This window comes from Hemitrygon akajei, chromosome 10 (genome assembly GCF_048418815.1).
Source record: "Hemitrygon akajei chromosome 10, sHemAka1.3, whole genome shotgun sequence".
Classification (NCBI taxonomy): domain Eukaryota; kingdom Metazoa; phylum Chordata; class Chondrichthyes; order Myliobatiformes; family Dasyatidae; genus Hemitrygon; species Hemitrygon akajei.
The window spans coordinates 67111166-67137456 of NC_133133.1; the positions used below are offsets into that span (position 1 = coordinate 67111166).

Consider the following 26291-nt stretch of genomic DNA (forward strand, 5'->3'; position numbering starts at 1 on the left):
TGCACACCTCCACCAGGTCACCTCTCATCCTCCGTAACTCCAAGGAGAAAAGGCCAAGTACACTCAACCTATTGTCATAAGGCACGCTCTACAATCCAGGCAACATTCTTATAAGTCTCTTCTGCACTCTGTCTGTAGTATTCACATCCTTCCTGTAATGTGGTGACCAGAAATGAACATAGTACTCCAAGTGGAGTCTAACTAAGGTCTTGTATAGCTATAACATTACCTCATGGCTCTTAAACTCATTTCCACGGTTGATGAAGGCCAACACACCATGTGCCTTCTTAACAACATTGTCAAACTGTGCAGCAGCTTTTAGGTTCCTATGGACATGGACCCCAAGATCTTGCTGATTCTCCACATTGCCAAGAGTCTTACCATTAATATTATATTTTGTCTTCAAATTTGTCCTTCCGAAATGCACCACTTCATACTTAACTGTGTTGAACTCCATCTGCCACTTATCAGCTAGTTCTGCATCCTATCAATGCCCCACTGGACTCACACCACCAGGTTTAGTTATAGTTATTACCCTTCAACCATCAGGATCTTGAATGAGAGAGGATAACTTCACTCAACTCTACTCACTCCACTAGTGAACGGGTGTACAGATCTATCGAATGAAGTAGCTGTATCCCAACTCTCTGCTTTCTATTGGTTAACCAATCCTCTATCCATGCTAATACAACACCCCCAACTCTATGCATCCTTACCTTATGGATAAGTCTTTTATGTGGCACCTTATTGAACGTGTTCTGGAAATCCAACTAAGTAACCTCCATCTGTTCCCCTCGATCCACTGTGCTTGATATATCCTCAAAGAACTCCTGTAAGTTTATCAAACAGGACCTGCCTTTGCTGAATCCATACTGCATCTGCCTGATGGATCCATTTATTTCCAGATGCCTTGCTATTTCTTCTTTAATTATAGCTTCAGATTCAATTTATTGTCATTTAGAAACCACAAATGCAATGCAGTTAAAAAATGAGACAATGTTCCTCCAGAATGATATCACAAAAGCACGTGACAAAACAGACTGCACCAGAAAATCCACGTAACGTTTGGCAATCCCCAATCCAGAGTCCAGAGAGGCTGCTGCGTATTAATATTGCGCTACCGTCTTAGCGCGTTTCCCAGAAAGGAGCTTCAATCCCACCAGACAAAACAAGACCAAAAACTAAAGCTACAAGACCTGCACAAAACCACATAGTTACAACAGTGCAAACAATAGCATAATTGATTTAAAAAAAACAGACCATGGGCACAGTAAAAATAGTCCAAAGATGTTAAAAGACTATAAGTTCAAAAGAAACCACCACACAGTTTCCACAAGTCCTCAGGGTCCCGATAGACTTGTCATCCCACGCAGGCAGCAGAAGGGAATACCCCCACTATGGACTTCCACGGCGCCGCCTGACTCAGCATCACAGACACAGCACACAGTGAAAGCTCTGTCGAACCCAGCCTTGCAGACACAGCACACAGTGAAAGCGCTCAGACCACAGCAGACTCCGAGTCCGTCGAGCCTCCAACCATCCCCTCTGGCACAGCTTCTCCGAGCACCATCCTCTGCGGAGCGTATTAAGACGCCCCTGCCAAAGGCCATCGGCAACGCGACCCCGAGGACTGGGAGCCTGTTCTTCCGAGCAGTGACCTGGACCTCACAGCAGCAGCAGCAACGAAGAAGGTCTTCTGGAGATTTCCAGATGTTCCTCCATGCTCCCACGTCTGTTTTTCATCCGATTATGATTGCGCACGGCACCCCACTTCACAAATAACAGATAATCAGCTCCGGAGTGACCGCTGCAAGCTGCGTCGCACCGCCATCTTGGATAGTATCCACATCCTTCAAGCATTTTCCCAACTACAGATGTTAAACTGACTAGCCTATAATTACCTGCTTTTTGCCTTCATCTGAACAGTGGCGTGGCATTCACCACCTTCTAATCTGCTGGGACTTGCCCAAAGTCCAGAGAACCTCTGCCATTTCTTTCAATACCCTGGGATGCATTCCATCAGCACCAGAGAACTTGTCTATCTTTAGGCCCACAAGTTTGCTCAGCACTACCACTTTAGTGATAGCTATTGAATCGAGGTCCTCATCTCCCATCGCATCTAAAACATCTCTTTATGAGGTAGTCAGCAAGGGAAAGCATTAAATGGGAGATCTAAAGAATAGAAACTGTGGAGGACCATTATTAGCAGATAAGGAAAAGGCAAATATAAATTGGAAATTGTGGAAGGTAGGTAGGAGATAATAGATTCAGATCATGTAGAATCTGAAATGGGTACTAATAAAGGAGAGAAAACATGAGAGGCCAGTACATGGGGAAATTAACTTTTGGTGTATTTTTTAATTGTAAGTTGTTACTTAGAGAAATGGCAGCTATCTCTTTGTGACTTAATCTGATAGAATTGGCTATTGTAGTACGTTTTGTTTCTCAGTATAGGTCTGAATTTCAGTGACACTCTCAATGCTGCAATGGTTGCAGGAAGGGTGTGATTGGCAACTAAATATTCCTGGATTTAGTTGCTTCAGGTGTGATAGAGTAGGAGGGGCCAGAGGAGGACAAAATCTTGTGCTTGTCCGAGAAAATCTTATGGCGGTGCTTTGGAAGGATAGATTACAGAGCTCCTCTAGGAAGGCTATTTGGGTGGAATTGAGGAATGGGAAAGGTGTAGTAACACTGATAGGAGTGTATTATAGGCCACCTAATGGGGAGCGTGAGTTGGAAGAGCAAATGTGTAAGGAGATAGCAGATATTTGTAGTAAACACAAGGTGGTGATTGTGGGAGATTTTAATTTTCCACACATAGATTGGGAAGCTCATTCTGTAAAAGGGCTGGATGGTTTAGAGTTTGTGAAATGTGTGCAGGATAGCTTTTTGCAACAATACATAGAAGTACCGACTAGAGATGGGGCAGTGTTGGATCTCCTGTTAGGGAATGCGATAGGTCAGCTGACAGATGTATGTGTTGGGGAGCACTTCGGGTCCAGTGATCACAATAGCATTAGCTTCAATATAATTATGGAGAAGGACAGGACTGGACCTAGAGTTGAGATTTTTGATTGGAGAAAGGCTAACTTTGAGGAGATGCGCAGGGATTTAGAGAGAGTGGAATGGGTCAAGTTGTTTTATGGGAAGGATGTAATAGAGAAATGGAGGTCATTTAAGGGTGAAATTATGAGGGTACAGAATCTTTATGTTCCTGTTCGGTTGAAAGGAAAGGTTAAAGGTTTGAAAGCGCCATGGTTTTCAAGGGATATTAGAAACTTGGTTCGAAAAAAGAGGGATGTCTACAATAGATATAGGCAGCATGGAGTAAAGGAATTGCTCGAGGAATATAAAGAATGTAAAAGGAAACTTAAGAAAGAGATTAGAAAAGCTAAAAGAAGTTACGAGTTTGGTTTGGCAAATAAGGTGGAAGTAAATCCGAAAGGCTTCTACAGTTATATTAAAAGCAAGAGGATAGTGAGGGATAAAATTGGTCCCTTAGAGAATCAGGGTGGTCAGCTATGTGTGGAGCCGAGGGAGATGGGAGAGATTTTGAACGATTTCTTCTCTTCGGTATTCACTAAGGAGAAGGATATTGAATGGTGTAAGGTGTGGGAAACAAGTAAGGAAGTTATGGAACCTATGACAATTAAAGAGGTGGAAGTACTGGCGCTTTTAAGAAATTTAAAAGTCGATAAATCTCCGGGTCCTGACCGGATATTCCCCAGGACCTTGAGGGAAGTTTGTGTAGAGATAGCAGGAGCTCTGACGGAGATCTTTCAGATGTCATTAGAAACAGGGATTGTGCCGGAGGATTGGCGTATTGCTCATGTGGTTCCATTGTTTAAAAAGGGTTCTAGAAGTAAGCCTGGCAATTATAGACCTGTCAGTTTGACATCAGTGGTGGGTAAATTAATGGAAAGTATTCTTAGAGATAGTATTTATAATTATCTGGATAGACAGGATCTGATTAGGAGTAGCCAGCATGGATTTGTGCGTGGAAGGTCATGTTTGACAAACCTTATTGAATTTTTTGAAGTAGTTACGAGGAATGTTGACGAGGGTAAGGCAGTGGATGTAGTCTATATGGACTTCAGCAAGGCCTTTGACAAAGTTCCACATGGAAGGTTAGTTAAGAAGGTTCAGTCGTTAGGTATTAATGCTGGAGTAATAAAATGGATTCAACAGTGGCTAGATGGGAGATGCCAGAGAGTAGTGGTGGATAATTGTTTATCGGGATGGAGGCCGGTGACTAGCGGGGTGCCTCAGGGATCTGTTTTGGGCCCAATGTTGTTTGTAATATACATAAATGATCTGGATGATGGGGTGGTAAATTGGATTAGTAAGTATGCTGATGATACTAAGGTAGGAGGTGTTGTGGATAATGAGGTGGGTTTTCAAAGCTTGCAGGGAGATTTATGCCGGTTAGAAGAATGGGCTGAATGTTGGCAGATGGAGTTTAATGCTGAGAAGTGTGAGGTTCTACATTTTGGCAGGAATAATCCAAATAGAACATACAGGGTAAATGGTAGGGCATTGAGGAATGCAGTGGAACAGAGAGATCTAGGAATAACAGTGCATAGTTCCCTGAAGGTGGAGTCTCATGTAGATAGGGTGGTGAAGAAGGCTTTTGGAACGCTGGCCTTTATAAATCAGAGCATTGAGTACAGAAGTTGGGATGTAATGTTAAAATTGTACAAGGCATTGGTAAGGCCAAATTTGGAATATTGTGTACAGTTCTGGTCACCGAATTATAGGAAAGATATCAATAAATTAGAGAGAGTGCAGAGACGATTTACTAGGATGTTACCTGGGTTTCAGCACTTAAGTTACAGAGAAAGGTTGAACAAGTTAGGTCTCTATTCATTGGAGCGTAGAAGGTTGAGGGGGGATTTGATCGAGGTATTTAAAATGTTGAGAGGGATAGATAGAGTTGACGTGAATAGGCTGTTTCCATTGAGAGTAGGGGAGATTCAAACGAGAGGACATGATTTGAGAGTTAGGGGGCAAAAGTTTAAGGGAAACACGAGGGGGTATTTCTTTACTCAGAGAGTGATAGCTGTGTGGAATGAGCTTCCTGTAGAAGTAGTAGAGGCCAGTTCAGTTGTGTCATTTAAGGTAAAATTGGATAGGTATATGGATAGGAAAGGAGTGGAGGGTTATGGGCTGAGTGCGGGTAGGTGGGACTAGGTGAGATTAAGAGTTCGGCACGGACTAGGAGGGCCGGAATGGCCTGTTTCCGTGCTGTGATTGTTATATGGTTATATGGTTATATGGTTATATAATATCTTTGACTGCTGTGCTTAGTGGAGAGTATGTACACCAACTATCTGTAATTAAGATAGTACAATTATAGCGTCCCCTGAATGCCACCTTTATTTTCTCCCATAATGAGTCACATTTACAGCTGCTAACTGAAAACATGATTTGTTTTCTAGAAAATTCTATTTCTGTCTGCCTTTAATTTCTTAAGCAAGTCTCCTATTCCCTCATCAATTATTTTCCCAATTACTGTGCTTTGGATGAATGGGCATGGCCACTATGTTGTATCTGTGTTGTAGATATTTCTATCTATGAGAATATGGAAGAGAATTGTTTCATTTGTTCCTTGAGCTCTGAGAACTTGGGCATCTGTCTTATTGGCTATAACTGCAGAAGGAAGAGAATTACAAGAGTGGCTTCACAAGGCAATTCAAACATTGTAAACTATCTTTTCTTATGATTTATGATTCCATAGCTGTACCTTTGGTTATTTACTAGCTGAGGATAATGTGTTTACATACTGAATATTATCTCAGCAATCACCCTTGACTTGCGTTTCCTTCTACCTTGCTTCCATCTTAACACTAGTTTGACAGTATTGTGTGACAGCAATAAATTGTGGAATTTGTATTGGGTATTCAGAGATTATGGAAGAGAAAAAAATGAGTGATATAGAAAGGAAGCAGAAAATTACATGAGGAAATACATGAGAATAATTAATTATTGGAAGATTGAGGACTGGGGAATGACAGTGAACCTGAGATTTTGTGGCAGGGTGTTGCCTATGCAGAAGAATGAGTTCCAAGCCCTGCTCAAAGTGCGCTTAAGATTCATGACATTGTTTATATATTGTATTAGTTTTAGGAGTTCCCATTCTTGTTTATATTGTGTGGCTAAATGTGTTTTTCATTGAATTTGAGGATTACTTTTACTCGTGAAATTCTCAGTATTGTCTTGTAAATTGGTGTGTTGTCTGTTGTGATAGTGTCCTGCTTTTTATGCTTGACAATCAATTTTGGTATGTTTCACATACTGGCAATAAAATGATACTGATTTCCTTTTCTTTCCTGTAAGTGTCTGTAAGAAAATATATCTCATGATAGTATGTGGTAACATATACATACTTCGATAAAAACTTTTTCAAATTTCAAACAGGAGGGTCTGGAACTGATAGCATAATATGAAGGTGAATCACCTAATTCTGCTTTTACGTCTTTTGTCTTATGAAGACATTAAATGCTGAGGTGAAAATGTCCATTGGAATGTAGTTCTGGAAAATGGTAACCACACACTCCCAAATAAAGTCATTTTTTATTTCCCCGGTATAACATCAGTTTGAGAAGCTGAATTGGACCAGCTGTAGTCACAGTCTGCCTCCTCTTTGTATTGCTAGCCTCTTGGGAATTTAGTCCTATGCACCAGTCATGTAAATAAGCAAATCATACAAAGTTGATGTATTGTCATCATCAGAAGCAATGCTTACCCTTTCTGGGACTTGCATTATTTAGCCTTGTATTCTTGAAGTTCCACACACATTATGTTGTCCAATTAAAGCATGCTTGATTTTGTGCTTCACCTCCATTGATTTGCCTTTGCTGCAAGATCCCATGGTACTTTGAGATAACAAGACCATCAACTGTATGTTCTGAATATTTTAATTGACCAACATCTGAGGCATCTTAAAAAGAGAAAACTTAACATTTTGAATACTGAATTAAATATCATTCCTTGGACCAGTTTAAATATGAAATAGTGCTGTCTCATATGTTTATCCAATGTGTGTGGGAGTGTATATCTGCTTAAAACAGGGTAGAAGTGGTTTTATAAGTTGTTTTTCTTTGTTTAAATTAAGTTGTGTAGGAAATTTACTGTCTCCATGAAAGTCATTTTAGTTCTGTCCCATATGATTTAGAAAATAGATGATGCTATGAGCAGGAAGTTCCCAACTTATAAATATTTGATTTACTTATGATACCTAGACACCATTGTTCTTTTGATATTTATTTTTGTTACATCCAATGAGAACCTTTCATAATTACTGTCAAAAGATTGTAATTTCAAATCTAATTATTCTTGGATTCTTTAGATGATATAGTATATGCAAACTTAAGCATTGTATTCACAGTCTATTAATACTCCATAATTTAAATAATTTCAATTGTTTTAAGACTTTGATTACTGCTTGTATTTGGACTTAAGGGGATGATTAAGACTGGTGAGAGGAAAAAGTGAAATCGTAATATAATTCTTCAACCTTTTGCATTCCATTTAAAATTAGTTTCTACTGTATCAGTTGAAGTTTTAAATATTCATTTGGAATTTGAAGGATCTTCCATAAAAAATTATTTTAATCAGTCCTTTCGTAGATGAAAGCAAGTGCAGATGGAAGTACTTGGCAACTTAGAGAACAACAAAATTAACAGGTTGGAACATGCTAATGAAGTTCCATAGATAATACAGTTTTAAAACTTTGTTGATCATTAGCAACAGTAGACTATATTCTTTCTTTCCCAGCATATCTTGCAAATCAAACCAGAGGCCTAACACTTATTCAATGGGGATTGTGAAAGGATACACCAGGATCAGTACTATGCCTGTCTTGTAATATGATAACCTTATGAAATTACAATAAGGGACAATAAAATAGTAATCAGTCCTACTATCAACAGATTATATAAAATGTCTGTGCTTCACATCCAGGATTTAATGGTGATGGGCAATTAGACAGCTAATTAAAGTAATCCAATCACAAACGAGAAAATCTGCAGATGCTGGAAATCCAAGTTATGCACACAAAATGCTGGAGGAGCTCAGCAGGCTAGGCAGCATCTATGAAAAAAAGTACATAGATGTTTCGGGCTGAGACCCTTCAGCAATCTTCACTTGCTTCATCAATGGCTTTTCCCTGTTTGCTAATGAAAACTTAAAAGTTAAATTTAATTTGACTTATGGTGAACAGACTGCACCTGGACAATGTGCTGACGTGTTGTAGTCACTCTTCAGTCCCAAAGTTTGCTCTGAGCTTTGCTGGTCACCTTGTATGAGGCAGTTTGCTCCCTGAATGGGTTGAGTAGGCAGGGGATTGTGAAGAAAAGACTCTAAGGCTACATCCACACTAGACCGGATAATTTTGAAAACGTGGGTTTCGTATAAAAACGATAGGCGTCCACACTGCGTTTTTGAAAATATCTCTATCCACATTGAAACGGAGATTTCGGCGAATCTCCTCCTCCTGGGCATGCGCAGGCCACATCTACCGAAAACAAGCGACATGTTTGGTGTCGAATCTCGCCGTAAAAGTGCACGTTTTGTGTAGTTACAGACTAGAAAAACTTAAAATAGCAGACAGCTGTTGGCTTTCGCGCAGGAGAACTTAAATTTTTAAAAAAACAAATACTCGAGCATACAGAGGCAACCGACAGAGTTCACAGACAGATTGACCCGGCTGACGACGAGCATTGAAAAACTGGCTAACTCTGTTGCATTAATAAGGCACCTTGTTAAATGTGTAAAATTTGTCTGCATCAGTGTTATCTTGTATTTCCATACAATGTTACATTAGGCTGTTACACATCTATTGTCAGAGAAGTACTTCCATAAATAGGTAAACCACCTTCATATGAGCATGGATAAAAAACAGGGCAAAGTGAGTATACTTATTTATTCAGTAAGTTATGGGTCAAAGTATTTGGTGAGTACATTTCTAACTCTTCTGGCTTCAGTCTTGTTGCCGTCTGTTCTGAAATTGTTAGGTTGCGTTCAAGGAAACAATGAAATAGCGCGCTGCTACCTGATAGCAGTTTCAGAAGTCTCCGGTTACCCCATACACACTGATCTGCCCGAGCAGCATTTTCAAAAATACCCATCCTAGAAAGCGTTTCTGAAAAGCTCTGTTTCGGGGGAGGAAAACGCCGTTTTAGTGTGGACGGAGGGTAAAAGCGAAGAGAAAAAGCTTCCGTTATGGATTTATCCAGTGTGGTGTGGACGTAGCCTAAATCTGCCCATACGAAATTCAAAGCAAAAATTACCACACCATTCAGGGTAAAGTAATTCTGTTATTCTCCAATTAAGATATCTGTACTGTTCATTGGTGCACTATGGTTGTATTGCATGCCTCTAACAGGATGATTTGGAGCAGCTCCACAGCAATTCTTAAAGCTACAAAAACAAGGGCTGGGACTGCTTTGGAGTACTTTTAACTTCCACTCCAAGACACACCATTTTGGCCTTGTTCTCCCAGTTTATAAACACTCAATTTATGTTTAGCCCTTACATACAAGCGAGCATTTGTGAGAAAAGTGGGATTGATTTTTTGGCTGCTGCAGGGCTTGTGAACTGGGTTACGAACAGTTGGCAGGAATGAATCCCTGCAGAAAACTAGCGAGGACCTGTAATCTTTTGTCTTGAATTCAGTCAGAATCCACTCACTTTTTATCTATCAGCTCCATCTCTGTCACGATAACAACAGCTATGGGGTGGCATGGTGGTGGTGTGATTAGCACAACACTTCATAGTATAACCAATGCGGGTTCAGTTCCTGTCACTGCCTGTATGTTCTTCCCATGGCTGCGTGTACTTCCTCCGGGTGCTCCAGTTTCCTTCCATAGTCCAAGGATGGACCAGTGTGCAGGTTAATTGATCATTGTAAATAGCCCCATGATTAAACTAGGATTAAATCGGGGAATTGTTGGGCGTTGTGACTCGAAGAGCCTACTTTGCATTGTACCTCAATAAATACATACATACAATGAGACCTCTCTGAGGATAAGCACTAGATGTTGCCTTTCCCAATGAAGCTTTCATTCCATGAAACAATTTTATAAAATGTATTTGACAGCAGACACTGGTCACTAATATATTGGTTCTACATAAGCACATTGACCATTGTCAGTTTATTCATATTCATGATGCCAGGTATAAAGGTGAAGACATTTTTACTGTGTGGAATATAATGTTGTAATTTCTCATTTTGAAAAAAATTCTTGCATCATTTCAACTACCTTTTTTAATCGTTATTAAAACATTTTCTAAATACGCAGTATCAGGGATATGATCATTGTCTAGATACTCAACGTGTAAGTGCCTTTTCAGAGGGACATGCTGTCAGTTTAAATAGGTGTTTGATTGCATAGTATGAATAGACTTGGTTTGTGCTGAGTTCATTGAACCTGGGCAAATGCTGAAAGGAATACTTAAATGAGCTTTGCTATCCCTGTTGAACAAAGAGGGAAAAGAATTCTCTTGGTTTTTGTCTACTGACCCCTGCCAGGAACTGCATTAATCGATGCTGTATCAAGTTGATGCTGTCATTTAAGGTACAGTATACCTCATTTATTATATCCAAGCCTAGCTAGCTTCTGTAGAACTATGTCCCAGCATGAGATGTAACCACATGCAATAGGAAGGGGATGACAGAAAGAAAATTGTGGGTTAAAATGTTGAGGTGAATGTTGTTTCTGCATTGTATTTTTGGATACATTAACCATCTGATTAGTAGTGCTTGATGTTCTGAATTCTGAAATCATGATAAATAAGAGAAATTGTGTCATCAGTATAGTTTTTGCACATTAATCACAAAAAATTCTAAAAAGCTGTTAATATCAACATTTTCAATGTTTAAATGATTATGAATATGTATCATGCACTGCACCTTGAATGATGCTGCTCTCCACCTTTAAATATATTGTTGCTGTTTATGTCATGTGCAGTATGATGTGTCTGCTTGGTTTGTGGTTTATAAATTCTAACCAGTAATTCAGTGTTTTAGATACAAGTGAACTTTGGAGTATGTGATCTATCTGAGAGCAGTGTAATATTTAGTCACTACTATATTGTCAAAGATGCTGTCTTTCAAATCAAAGTTATATCATCTCCATCTTTCAGTTCAGCGTGAAACATAAGATCCCTTGGCACTATTTGAATCTTTTCTTGTGCCCTGAAGCAGAATTGCTCAATTGCTGCCAAAAATCATCCTTCGGATTGTGTGTGATTAGTTATGTGTCTGCCTGTGTGACAATAATAATTATTTGAAAAGTAGTCCCGACTGTGAAGTTTTTTTAATTTTCAGAACATGTGATGAGGAGCTGTGCAAATGATTTCTTCTGCATTGTATTAAGTGTTGACAAGGGACGAGGAATTCATTATTAAATTGAAATGCTGATTTTTTAAATGCAGATACTGCATGAATGACTCAAGCAAGTCTTCAGTGTTGCGTAGTGAAGACTTGTATTTTTAATTACTCCATAATTGGACCAATTTTCCATTTAATGTCAAAGTAGAAGCTGTTGTTTCAAATAGATGTTTATTTTTTACTTAGTAAAAACAAATACTTTATAAGTTACTTCAATCCCACAAAACTTTGTTTTAGATCTCTAAACTAATTCTGTGTTTATACCTTTGTGACAGTAGCCACAAGAAGCAAGAGAGTGATTTTTCATTGGTCTAATGTCAGCTCGTTGTTAACTGCCAGAAATACTTCCACTTTTTATACACGGGTGCCTGATACCCATTTTTTACATTCACAACTTGAAGTCTCTCTTTGTTAAAGATTCTGATATGTCTAACTCATCTGAAGTGAGCAATGAAGGAAAGATGTGAGAATCTAATACAGACGCCAAGCTCTGGGTATTTGGTGAGTCCATCACAGAGAGGGAATACGTATAGCTATTTCAGGTAATGCAGAAAGCTCAAGCAACATGGGTAGTTTTTCACAAAATTTCTACCTAGACTACATCTGTGCAGTTATATATAAATGACCATCTGAAGGCTCTTCATCTGTCGAGGTCGACTGTGGATGTTGCATCCTAGCTGCCTACAGAATACTGTACATAAATCAGTACACAAGCCAGGGCAATATGATATTTCGAGCAATCTGTTTCGAATGCAGCTGATGAATCCAAAGGAAAGGGAGAAAGAAACCCATTACAGTTTGGCACCAACAGTGTAACAGGAGCTGCCAGTCAGCATTGAACTAAACAGAGGACTGCCTTAGGGGCTCTAGCTCTGGATTTTTCCTTGGGATTTACTCCCAAAGCCTTCTCCATGAGTGAGAATAGCCACAAAACAGTGGAGGTTTGAGATCAGAGTTTTCCTTCTCTCAGCTGACAAGCCCCATCTGCTCGGAGTGATTGGTATTAAGGTGGCAGTATCCTACCTTTATCCCTTTTGCTGTCAGTAGAAAAGGTTCCACTGGGCTAAACTACAGTAGAAGGCCAGGAAGTGGACTTGATTGCAAGAGACTATTTGAGATGCACAGCATTGGGATTGGGAGTGTATCCCCACTATCCCCCTTGCCCTCTTCCCCCCCCCCCCCCACCGGCATATACTAGCTACAACATCCTTCAGGACCCAAAATGCCTTATAAATGATGTCATGTATTTAAATAAACTGCAATAGCATGTTGAGGTATTCCCCTAATTATAAGAACCTAGGAGTTGTGAATGAGGTATTTATATGTTCTAACCATTAAAATCAAATTTTTATGATATTTCAACTGTTTTCTCAAAATAAATTTGAAAGATACTCTTAAAAAGAACAGAACTTTCCCTGTATTCTGACCATCTCTGGTTCACAACTATATCAACATAATAGATTGCCTGGGTCACAAATACAAAAAAAATCTGCAGTTGCTGGAAATCCAAAGCAACACACAAAAAATGCTGGAGGAACTCAGTAGGCCAGGCAACATCTATGGATTAGAACAAACAGTATTTATCCTGTTATTATGTATGGCACTTCTAGCCGTGCCTACTTGCCAGGCACTTCAAATTTCATGATGAAAAATCATGCACCTAATGTGTTAACTGTTTTTCTTCTCTAAAAAAATTGTGCCTGACTTCATACAAATTTCCAGTATTTTCTAATTTTGAAGGTATTTTATCGACTGTGTTTAGGATGTGAGATCATGGAAGGTGCAATATAAATGCAAATGCTTTCTTGCATAAATTGCATTGTCATTCAGTTAGATGCTTTTTAAGTGAGGGATGTTGGAATTCTGTACAACAGATGCCCTATTTAATCAACAAAAACATTTAAGTAATTTTTAAAAGATTTCTTTTCAACGAACTTAGTGTGAATATTAAGAATCCTGTGATATAATTACCATATACAAATTCTAACTTTTGCTTGTATATAGCTTTCCTCCAGGAACATTAAATTGAACATTAATAACTAAACTGTTAATCTCAAATATTCATGAAGTTTAACTTCAAAAATTTGTACAAAGGAAGCTTTGTTTTTAAAAAAATCAAAAATGGAGGTGTTAGGTATAAAAACAAAATGCTGGAAAAGCATAGTAAATCAATTGTTAATGGGTAAACAGGTAACCTGTTTAGTATAGTGTCGCGCTTCATTCTGTGGTAAGACCCCAGTGTGATCATGTGGTTTCTGTCCTGAGGACAATATCATCCTGAAACTTGTGTTCTGAATGAAACTAAAGTAATCAAAGTATTTCCATAATGGAAAGAGAATTAGCTAGTGTGCAGCACTGACATGGTGGCACGTCTTCATACAGCAAATGGCAGCATTAGCAGGCTTTTCAGTTGGTCTGTGGCTTCCCATTACATCTCAGAATGGGATCTGAGGTGGAGAAGTTTTCAGAGGGAGGAGCAAAACTGCACAACAAAAGGAACAAGAAGAATTCTGCATGTTTCTGTTGCTTAATTAGTTGAAATGTTTGTAATTAAATGGAACAAATGGGGTGAATAGGCTGAATAAATGGCCAGTGAATAGGGTGAGAAGTGCTAGCTGGTGTAATTACTAATTAAAAGATTTTGTAATGAATGTTTTACAAATTCAATTTCAACTTTGTTTCTCATTTTCAGGGCTCTGCCCTTCTTTGCATATATTATTGTTTATCTGGAATGAAGAAGCAATACCTCACCAGTTGTTTTGAAGCATGCAAATCCATTAAATATGCTTAACGTAAAAAAATTATCAGGGTTTTTTTTCTGGGCCAGACCAGGATGCGTACTTAGTGTGCATCCTAAATAAGGGGCCTCAGGCTGTGCTAAAAATTTTTGTTTGCTGAAGATGCCACTAGTTGGGTGACGGATATGTTCTTGGAGGATAGATTAGGACAGAAATTGGGAGTGGTGAGATTGCAGTGATTAAATGTGTTTTAAATTTTCATTGTCACTACAGTATTATGAGCAGAATTATAGCAATGCTCAGGTAGAATGCTTTAGTGATGGAAAATGAATTAAAGGGCCCTGAAGAAAACTAAATCGTAGGATTTTTTTGTCACATGAAAAGGCAGACAACGCCGCTGTTTAATCACTCATTTGAAAGATAGCACCTTCAGTTATACAGTTTTCCTAAAAAAAAGTGGGATATGAACATTGATTACACAATCAGTTCTTTGGAGTAAAATTATTGTACTTCCTGCTGTGAATCATTCTTTCAAGAACATAAGATGATCAAGGAGAAGTGGGCCATTTGGCCCAACATGCCTGCTCTGCCATTCAATAAGATCAAGCTTGTTCTTTTGCCTCAGTGTCACTCTTTTACATTTACCCTATATCGCTTAATTCCCTTGATATTTAAAAACAAATTGACTGCTTCCTTGAATGTAGGCAGTGACAGAGTTTTCAGGTGATCATGGTATTCCTTGTAATAGGTTCCAAAAAACTGAAGGCCCCAGTGCCAGATGTACACCATATCATCCTGGAGATTCATGTTGCAATAATCCCAATACTGATTTAGACTTCTGGTAAATGGTCGCAGCACCACTCCAGGTCCAATCGAAGGTGTATTTATTTATCCTGTGTGTCTTGAATGATCGAAAGTCATTACCAGATACTGAGAACATCAGGTACTGCAGGGACGATACCATCGGTGATAGCGATAGAGCTAGACTATTGCATTCCGTTGTGGTGTTGTCGCCTGGATTTGGTGGTCTGTGCTGAGATGGTGTGCGGTCCGAAAATAAATGGTGTGAGTGATTGTCTTGGATAGTTTCATTGTGATCACAAGTCCCTGTCAGACATTGGTAACATAGAATATTGTAAGCCCAGTTCACTTTTTCATTGGCGGAGGAGCTGTGCTCCCTCGGTTGTTGCGCAAACAAGGTCCATGTGCCTTGGAGTCACCTGTTGGCAGTCACCGGTGAAGGAGATACCAGAGCTGGCTACGTGCCGCTGCATTTTGTACTGTGTTTGGGTCGTCGGTCCTTCCCTCCAGAGTTTACTCACTTCTACTCTTCATTGCTCACTTGGTAGAAGAGCAAGCTGCACCAGGACATCTCAGGGACTTGGGCTATATATGTTTTTTCTCTTTGTGACTGTATGTTTTCTGAAATCGTAACCGTATGTGCTTTTTGTACTGTGTGCTTTTGATGATGTGTTTTGCACTTTGGCCTCCCCATTCTCTTCTTTGATTCTGGCTCTACCTGCAATGCCTCAACTGGAAAACACTAGCCTGATGTCCTTCCACACCGTGATTCTCAATTGTTAACACAATCTCTGCTGTTTCTACCCTTAACATGTGTCTCTGATCCCTTTGTTCCCTCCCACAAGCAATAGTCCCTCCAATCACCACTATCTTGATACCAAGTTGCAATGCCCCTCCCTGGACTATTCTGGAAGGCTGCCAGCAAGTATCCAATCAAAGGCTGGACCACCTTTTTGTCAGCCATCATAGCTGCGAGCCAGATAGTTTCCCCTTGCACCAATCCTCTTAGTTCAACCAGAACCTTTCAAGTTGCAACAAAACTAGACAGCTCATTAAGCAGTACAACTCAGAGTATTTTGAAATAGTTGGGGCATTCATTTACTTTTAATAAACTACAATAATATAATCATATACAGTACTGTGTATTATACAATGAGGAAAGTGCAAGACAGATACATTCTAAATAAGAAATTTTTGAAAGGAAAAACACTACAGTGGCTGACAAGTGAAGTCAGAGTGAAAGTAAAAGCAAATGAGGGTATTCAAGAAAGCCAAAGTTAGTGGGAAGACAGAGGATTGGGACGCTTTTTAAAAACCTGCATAAGGAAACTTAAGGAGGTCATTAGGAAGGAAAAGATGAATAATGAAAGGAAGCTGGCGACTAATATCAAAGAAGATACTAAAAGCTTGTTTAAGTATATAAAGAGTAAAAGAGATTTGAGGGTAGATATAGGTCCAATAGAAAAAGACACTGGAGATAGTGTAATGAGAGACGCAGAGATGGCAGAAGAACTGAACATGTATTTTGCATCAGTCTTCACAGTGGAAGACATCTGCAGTGTACCAGACATTCAAGAGTGTCATGGAAGTGAAGTATGTGCAGTGAAAATTACGACTGAGAAGGTGCTCAGGAAACTTAATGGTTTTAGCCTGACATCAGTGGTTGGGAAGTTGTTGAGATCAATTGTTAAGGGATGAGATTACAGAGTACCTGGAGGCACATGACAAGGTAGGCCAAAGCCAGCATGGTTTCCTGAAAGGAAAATCATGCTTGACAAACCTACTGCAATGTTTTGAGGAAATTATAACCAGGATAGACAAAGGGGATGCAGAAGATGTGGTTTTCAAGTAGTACTTGGATTTTCAGAAGGCCTTTGACAAGATGCCGCACATGTGGCTGCTTAGAAAGATAAGAGCCCATGGAATTACAAGGAAGTTACTAGCGTGGGTGGAGCATTGGCTGATCGGCTGAAAACAGAGTGGGAATAAAGAGATCCTATTCTGGCTGGCTGCCGGTTACCAGTGGAGTTCCACAGGGGTTGGCATTGGAACCACTGCTTTTTACGATGTATGTCAATGATTTGGACTATGGGGTTAATGGATTTGTGATTAAATTTACTGATGATACAAAGATAGGTGGTAGAGCAGGTAGTGTTGAGGAAACAGAGAGCCTGCAGAGAAACAGATAGCTTAGGGAAATAGCAAAGAAGTGGCAAATGAAATACAATGTTGGAAAGTGTATGGTCATGCACTTTGGTGGAAGAAATAAATGGGCAGACTATTATTTAGATAGGGAGAGAATTCAAAATGCAGAGATGCAAAGGGATTTGGGAATCCTTGTGCAGGATACCCTAAAGGTTAACCTCCAGGTTGACTCAGTGGTGAAGAAGGCAAATGCAATGTTGGCATTCATTTCCGGAGTTATAGAATATAAGAGCAAGGATGTGATGTTGAGGCTCTATAAAGCACTTGTGAGACCACATTTTTGGAGTATTCTGTGCAGTTTTGAGCTCATTTTAGAAAGGATAAACTGACATTGGAGAGGGTTCAGAGAAGATTCACGAGAATGATTCCAGGAATGACGGGGTTATCGTATGTTGAATGTCTAGCAGCTCTTGGGCTGTATTCCCTGGAGTTCAGGAGAATGAGGGAGGATCTCATAGAAACATTCTGAATGTTAAAAGGCCTAAACAGATTAGATTTAGCAAAGTTATTTCTTATGGTAGGGAATTCTAGGACAAGAGGGCACGACTTCAGGATTGAAGGATGTCCATTTAGATCAGAGATGCGGAGAAATTGCTTTAGTCACAGGGTGGTAAATCTGTGGAATTTGTTGCCATGAGAGGCTGTGGAGGGCAAGTCATTTGGTGTATTTAAGGCAAAGATAGATAGGTTCTTGATTAACCAGGGCATCAAAGGGTATGGGGAGAAGGCAGGGGAGTGGGAATGACTGGAAGTATTGGATCAGCCTATGATTGAATGGTGGAGCAGACTTGATGGGCTAAATTACCTACTTCTGTTCCTATATCTTAAGATATACAGTGCCAATAAAAAGTATTCACCAACCCCCCACCCCAGAAGGTTTTATGTTTTATTGTTTTACAACATTGAATCACTGGATTTAATTTGGCTTTTTTTGACACAGATCAACAGAAAAAGACTCTTTCATGTCAAAGTGAAAACATCTCTACAAAATGATCTAAACTATTTACAAATATAAAAGACAAAATAATTGATTGCATAAGTATTCACCCCCTTTAATATGACACACCAAATTACCACTGGTGCAGCCAATTGGTTTTACAAGTCATGTAATTAGTTAAATGGAGATCATCTGTGTGCAGTCAGGTTTTCAATTGATTGCAGTAAAAATATATCTGTATCTGGAAGGTCCAACTGTTGGTGAGTCAGTATCCTGGCAAAAATTACACCATGAAGGCAAAAGAACACTCCAAGCACCTCTGCAATAAGATTATTGAAAAGCACAAGCCAGTAGATCGATACAAGGAAATTTCCAAGTCACTGAATATCCCTTGGAATACAGTTAAGACAAACATCAAGAGATGAAAAGAATGTGGCACAGCTGTAAACCTGCCTAGAGCAGGCCTTCCTCATTTTTAAGTAGCTCCTGTATTTAGTAAAGTGATCACTGAGTGTTTGCTTGTGGTCTTCTGCTGCTGTAGCCCAGCCACTTCACGGTTCAACGTATTGTACATTCAGAGATACCCTTCTGCACAACACTGTTTTAAAACTTGTTTATTTGAGTTACTGTCACTTTCCTGTAAGCTTGAACCAGTTTGGCCATTCTACTTCGACCCCTCTCATTAACAAAGCGATTTTGACCACAGAATGGCCACTCAGTGAACTTTTTGCACCATTCTCTGTAAATTCTAGAGATTGTAGTGCATGAAAATCGCAGGTGATCTGCAGTTTCTGAAATACTCAAACAATGTAGCACCAACAATCTGAGTTGCTGCCACATGATTGGCTGATTAGATTTTTACATTAGTGAAGACCTGTACAGATGCACCCTATAAAGTGATCACTGAGTGTATCTGGCACGTCGAAGTTTTATCTTCAATCATTAGCACAATTAAAGTGCTATGATGAAAAAATTATTTTGAATTTATCAACATTTTGAGAGATTGCTCAATGGATTTCCCCTGTGATAATTTTATTGTTTAGTGCAACTAAGACTGGGGACAAGAGCAGATGGGCTGTCTTGTTTTATGCATTGATATTAACTTCAGATAGCACGTTGCCATTTAGCATTGAAGCAGAAGATGAACTAATATTGATATAAGAGGTGCTTCAGGTTCTTGTCCACCTCGCATCCTGTTTGAAATGTTCATCACTGACATCCTGAATTCCTTGCAGCATTCTGGAAATTTAATTAAGTTTTGGTTCATCATAGGCTAAGTGTTTCTCAAGGGTACCTGACTACATGACAAATCTCCAGACTCCAGTTTAGAAAGAGGAGGACCTAGCAGCACATGGTTGATCACAAAATGAGGCCAAGAGCCTCTGCCCCAACTAAATCTTGTTGAGGTGGAACTATCAACTATTACAGAATGTGAAATTAAGGAATGTAACACCACTTATATTAATTGTTCTATATTGTTTTAACTATTGGAACAATCTGCATGATGATGATTAGAAGATAATATGTATTTTAGCAGGACTGGGAATCAATTATAAATTTTGCTATTGCTGAGTAAATTATGCCAATTTATGGAAGCAATTTATCCTTTAGACAACTTAGTATCTTTGGAACTTCACAGATCTTGCTTGCTGACATATTTCTTTCAATTTATGGACCATTTAGATTTTGCTCTGAAACTTACCGACTGAAGGTCCTTTCACTTTGAAAGTCATATTCTGTCATTTGAAACTGGCATGTAATATAAAGTGATAGAAGTGGAACAGGAGCCGTGAGATTGCAGTAATGGTTGGAATGGTGTTATAAAGTATTCAGTCAAAATCATAGAAAGAGCCCTTTATTCAAGGAGTCCACACTGACCATCAATCTCCCATTTGCAGCAAACCTATACTGATTCCATTTTACTCTCCCCAACTTTTTCCTCAACTCTCTCAAGGTTTTAGCACCCCATTCAGACTAGTCATAGTGCACAGTGGTCAATTAATCTATCCCCCAACAAGTCTTTACTATGTAGGAGGAAACTGGTGCAACCAAAGGAAATCCGTGTAATTGGAGGAAATGTATACAGAAACCACACGGACATGCTAAAGGACAGGATTAAATTTGTATTGCTAGTATTGCAAGCCTGCCCCTCCACTGGTTGTGCTCGGGTACTGCCCTTTTCTGAGAAATAAATTGAATTTGTACCCGACCAATCTTTGTAACATTCAGTTGCATGGAAATTATTGATATTTTCTTCATGATTTGCAGCCCACTGATTATGTGATACAGAATAGAATGTTTAAGAATTTACTTAACATTTGGGGGCAGGTTAATCAATGTCACTTTCCTGGTGTCAATTAAAGGACACAGAGATGCCTGACCTAATACTTTGGACAGTTGCCAGTAAATTGTGCATACTGTAAATAAAAATTATTCAAGCCACATAACTGGTTCATAAAACAAAGTGCACACACCTGTTACTTCCACAAAAGGGTACTGCTGATGATCATGTCTATTAGAATTTAATGAGTAGATAAAGTAAAATACAGCAAGGCATTGTTGGCACAAGAGCTTGACCCATCAATGCATTGTCTTCTACAATTAATTTCCAAATGGTTACTTTATTTGGTTTATGATGGACTCTGGTGTACAGTAAGATGCTACGATAATGCTCATTCCCCAGAGTGCAAAAACATTTAAAACTGGATTCCAATCTTGCAAATAAGTTTATATTTCATCTCTCTTTTTAGAGATTCCAAAGTATATGGTAATCTTCAATTTCTGAAAATTATGATTTTCCCTATCCATTTTCACAACTGTGAATTTTGATTATGTTCTTTGATACTACCTTGAGTTATTGTAACATTTTCTCAAGCATGTTAAATTTACTTTTGTTTGAATAAAATTAAACTTTAAATGTGAAAGATATAGAAAAAATATATACAAAAATGAGCAAAAATATAATTGTTTACAGTCGCATATTTTATAAAGTTGATGGTTTCTGTTTTAATGAATGAGAAGATAAAAATCAATTTGTTTTGATAGAAAATCACATTGTTATCATCTCAAATACTTAAGGAAAGCATTTTTTCTCCCAAGGAATTGTCAGTGGAATGATTCCTGAGGGGACCCTTTTATTTTAGTATGGCCAGTTATTTCCATGTGGTTATTAATTCCTTAATCAGATTTTACAGTTTTGCCAAGCACGCGAGGGAACAGTATGAAAAACTTTCCAACATGCATGGAAATATGATGAAGTTGTACAAAGGACTGGGAGAATATTTTGTCTTTGATTCCAAAGCTGTCAGCATAGAAGAATTCTTCACTGATCTCAGAAACTTCAGGTTCATGTTCCTGGTGAGTACAACAGACCACAAGTATTTTTGCAGCACTTTAAATCATGAACAGTACAATATTAAATGGTATTTATTTATTTATTTATCTTTGTTATCTTGCGAATAGTTAAAATAGAATTGGCACAGACATATTAGAAAGAGAAAAGTTGTTGTTCACTTCTGCAATGATTCAAAATCCACTTTAAAATTTGTACTAATTTTAGTACATAAACAAATTATCATGCTATCTACAGTGGTGTTTTATCGGATGCCATATAAACATATTTTTAATTATCTCAGTTTTCATTTACAAAAAGAGCAAATATTATCATTGAGGTTTTTAAGAAAGCTGTCCTCAGATTACCCATCATTTGGTTTTGTTTCAGCAGGAAGAAAATCAGCATTATCCTTTGTTTAACCAACTTTAAATATTTTAGTTATGTTTGTACAGTCTTAGGAATGTTTAAACATATATAGAACTACACAAAATAAGATTTTAAATTTCCTATAAACATGGTGTGCCACAGGGATCAGTGCTGGGTCCATAGTTGGTCATCAGTGATCTGGATGATAATGTGGAAAATTGGATCAGCAAATTTGCTGATGATACAAAGATTGGAGGTGTAGTGGACAGTGAGGCAGGTTTTCAAAGCTTGCAAAGGGATTTGGACCAACTGGAAAAATGGACTGACAAATGGCAGATGGAGTTTAATGCAGACAAGTGTGAGGTATTGCACTTTGGAAGGACAAACCAAGGTAGAACATACAAGGTAAATGGTAGGACACAGAGGAGTGCAATAGAACAGAGGGATCTGGGAATACAGATACATAATTCCCTAAAAGTGGCGTCACAAGTAGATAGGGTTGTAAAGAGTGCTTTTGGCACATTGGCCTTTATAAATCAAAGTACTGAGTATAAGAGTTGAAATATTATGGTGAGGTTGTATAAGGCATTGGTGAGGCTGAATTTGGAGTATTGTGTGCAGTTTTGGTCACCTAATTGCAGGAAGGATATTAATAAGGTTGAAAGAGTGCAGAGAGGGTTTACAAAGATGTTGCTGGGACTTGAGAAACTGAGTTACAGAGAAAGGTTGAATAGGTTAGGACTTTATTCCCTGGAGCATAGGAGAATGAGGGGAGATTTGATAGAGGTGTATAAAATTATGATGGGAATAGATAGAGTGGATGCAAACAGGCTTTTTCCACTGAGGGTAGGGTAGAAAAAAACCAGAGGGAATGAGTTAAGGGTGAAAAAGGAAAAGTTTAAAGGGAACATTAGGAGGGAGCTGCTTCACACAGGAAGTGGTGGGAGTGTGGAATGAGCTGCCAGATGAAGTGGTGAATGCGGGCTCACTTTTAACATTTAAGAAAAACTTGGACAGGTACATGAATGAGAGGGGTATGGAAAGATATGGTCTAGGTGCAGGTCAGTGGGACTAGGCAGAAAAATGTTCGGCACAGCCAAGAGGGCCAAAAGGCCTGTTTCTGTGCTGTAATGTTCTATGGTTCTATGGTATTGAATAAATAATGGTTCTACGTTTGTTAGTCTGATTGATTACTTCTAACATTCCACTTCAGTTTGGTAAAGGATTATCAGTATGGCTGTTGTAATGAAGCACTTAATGAGCTGGACCAAAAACAATACTAACAATAACGTCCTCAAAAAATTCTATATAATTAAATTGTACTATGTTATAATTAGAAGGGAAGAATCAATAATCTGTACGATTAATTAGCAAAGATCCATGTTTTCATTTGTTGACATTTTAAGTTTTCTCATAGCAGGAGAAGAGAACATAAAATAAGAGAGGGATGGACGTAGTCCCCAAAACCTGTTCCAATATTGAAAATTATCATAACTGAACAAACCTTAGCCTCAACTCTACTTTTCTATCTGATCCCCTGACCTTTGATTATCCTTTATCCAGGAGAGGTCTCTTGTGTAGAGAATTCCAAAGATTCACAAGAGAAGAAATTCCTCCTCCTCTCTATCTTAAGTGGAATACCTAAAGGGTTGAAAAAGAGGGACTCTGATAAGAGGGGGCAGCGGACCATGGAGGAAAGGGATGGAGGAGGAGTACCAGAGGGACTTGATGGACAGATGAGGAGAAGAGAAAGGGTTCTAGAATGGAGAATGGAAAAAGAGAGAGGAAGAAATTACCAGAAATTTGAGAAATCCATGTAGACCACCATCAGGTTGGAGGCTTTCCAGACAGAATATGAGGTTTGCTAGCCCAACCCAAGTGTGGCCTCATTGTGGCAGTAGAGGAGGCCTTGGACCAACATGTGAGAATAGAAATCGGATGTCAAATTAAAATTGTTGGCCTTAGGGAAATCCCACTTCTTGTGATTGATGGAGTGAAGGTGCTCCGCAAAAGAATCCCCCAATCTATGTTGGGTCTCACTGATGGAGAGGAGGTTGCACCAGATACAGTAGCTGACCTTGACAAACTCCAGGTAAAGTGTTGCCTCAACTGGACGGACTGTTTGGAGCCCTGAATGGTGGTGAGGGAGGAGATGTAGATGCAGGTATATCATTTGTCTTGCTTGCAGAGACAAGTGTCAGAAGGTAGATCAATGCAGGGGGATGAGTGAACAAGGGAGTGACACAGAGAACAATCCCTGTGGGAAATATGTGCTTAGTGGTAGGATCCTGGTGTAGGTGGCAGAATTTAGGAGAATGATTGGCTGAATACAGAAGGTCATGAGGTGGTAGGCAAGAACAAGGAGAATCTTATCCCTTTTGGTGTGACAGGAGGATAGGGTGCGGGTAGATGTGCGAGAAATGGAGGAGTTGCTGGTGTGTAGGAGTTCCATTTTCACCTGGTTTCACGTATCACCTGCCAGCTTATGCAGTTTACCCTCTCCCATCTTATTCTGGCTTCTGCCCCCTTACTTTCCAGTTCTGATAAAGTGTATTAGCCCTAAACGTCATTGTTTATTCTCATCCTTGGATGATGCCTGACTTACTGAGTTCCTCCAATACTTTGTTCTTACATCTGCAGAATCTCATGTTTAGTAAAAAAAAACTTGTATTTTTTTCAAAGAATTGCACATGCAGATCACTGCTTCTCCTTACACATACGGTACTCATTCTGGAAACATTTTTCTTAGACTAATTGTATAGCAGTATACTAAAGCACGAGAGGTGCTGTAGTGACAAATGGCATTCCATTGCACAACAAAAATGCTTATTAGTATCTCAGAAGTTTCCCTTGTGAAATGTTCTGCCTCATGGCAAATGGGGAGTAACCCAAAACAATCTTCATTTGGAGCTTCATTTTAATTAAAGCTGAGCCAAATTTACCCTTAGTTTACAGAATATTTCAATTCAAAAACCTGTTAACAAATCAACCTGATTTCTGAGTGGTTGCATTGTAGTTGTGTTCTATTTAGTTTGTGTTCTTATTTTGGCACTGTTCACCTCTGATCAGTTGGAGTTATTTTGAGTATGTTTGTTATTTTTATTCATAATATTTTAAAGAATAAAATTACTTTCTCCAGAAGTTTATGAGTAATGAGGAGAGAACCTTTTCAAAATTATGAAAATCTATTAAGCAAAAATTGTTATGACGTCCAAGTTCTTTTTTGGTATTCTCGTGTCACTGTTACCTTTTGATCATTGGAGCGCATTTAAAATAGGCTTTGGCTTTGTTGATTGTGTTTATATTTAATTGGGTTTAAGTCACTGTACGGTAATAGTTAATGCCTTTTCAGTTACTCCTGTCAAACTGTATAGCCAAGCTCAGTTGTTCTCAAAGGTTGCCTCTGGCATTTCTTTTCTGCAGTAACTTAAATGGACTGCTCTGAAGGTGTGTATTCTTGAAAAATCATTTGTGATTGACAGCATAAGACCAATGAGATCAAACACTTTTTCAGTTCTCCAAATACTTTGATTTTTATACAACAAAAGTTTGGCTTGCTTATGACATTGATTATTTTTCATAAAAAGTTACAACTTCTTGTCATTCAACCAAATGGGTTCTGAGTATAATGCAATTCAAATGCAAGTCCCTTCAGGACAAAAATGTCTTCATTATAATATACTTCCTTAGCATCAGTAAAATATTTTTATGAAGAAAAAGAGTCACTGAAAACTGCAAAGATTTTAAACAGCATTCAGAATTTGCTTCTGACCCTGAAGAAATTTGCATTTGAAAAATATTTGCCAGGAGTTTTCTGTTCTGATGACAGTCATCTAACAAAGTATATTAAAGAACCATGATAGCACCATGCTGATGTAGCATTTTCAGCCTGGTCTGCTGTTAAGAGAATGAGTTACAGGTTATGAGTAACAGTGAAACAGGTTATCTTTGATACTTCAAAACTCAGGAAAACGTCAAAGCCGGAGCTCCGTCACATTTAAGGGAAAGTATAGTATTAAGCACAACTAACTTCTAGATATTAGTTAATAAATAGTAGAGATTTCTGTAACAGTAGAGCACAAGTATAAGGTGAGAGGTAGATGATTTGGAAGGAATCTGAAGGACAATTTTTTCACAATGCTTGGAATCTGGAACATAGGATCTGTGGAGGTGCTGAAGACATTTAAGTAGTACCTCAATAAGCACTTGTATTGCCAAGATGGAAGGCTATGGACCTTACACTGGTAAATGGGTCTAGTGTAGATAAGTGCAATGCTCAGCATGGATATTGAGTCGAAATGTCTGTTTATGTGCCGTTAGACCCCATGACTCTAATTTTGTCACGAGTTGTGCGAATGTAAGGTGTGGGAAGGAGCGAGTGTCTGGTAAATGCAAACCTTTATGTGATAAATTACATTGCAAATCAGCATATTAAATATTGTCTATAGGCGATTTATATCTTCCTGATCATCAAAATGTTATCCTCTTTCACAAGCATCAGCCAAGTCCCTTCGAACC

The 26291-nt window shown here is 38.7% G+C and overlaps 1 protein-coding gene across 4 annotated transcripts in view; it reads left to right on the forward strand.

Moving 5' to 3' along the window:
• Positions 1-26291, forward strand: part of diaph2 (diaphanous-related formin 2) — a 601287-nt gene that overhangs the window by 432195 nt on the left and 142801 nt on the right. For all 4 annotated transcript variants that reach the window (XM_073058409.1, XM_073058412.1, XM_073058410.1 and 1 more), the window contains one exon: positions 21265-21430. In XM_073058409.1, the coding sequence (XP_072914510.1) occupies positions 21265-21430 (166 nt within the window). The remainder of the gene's footprint in view (positions 1-21264; positions 21431-26291) is intronic.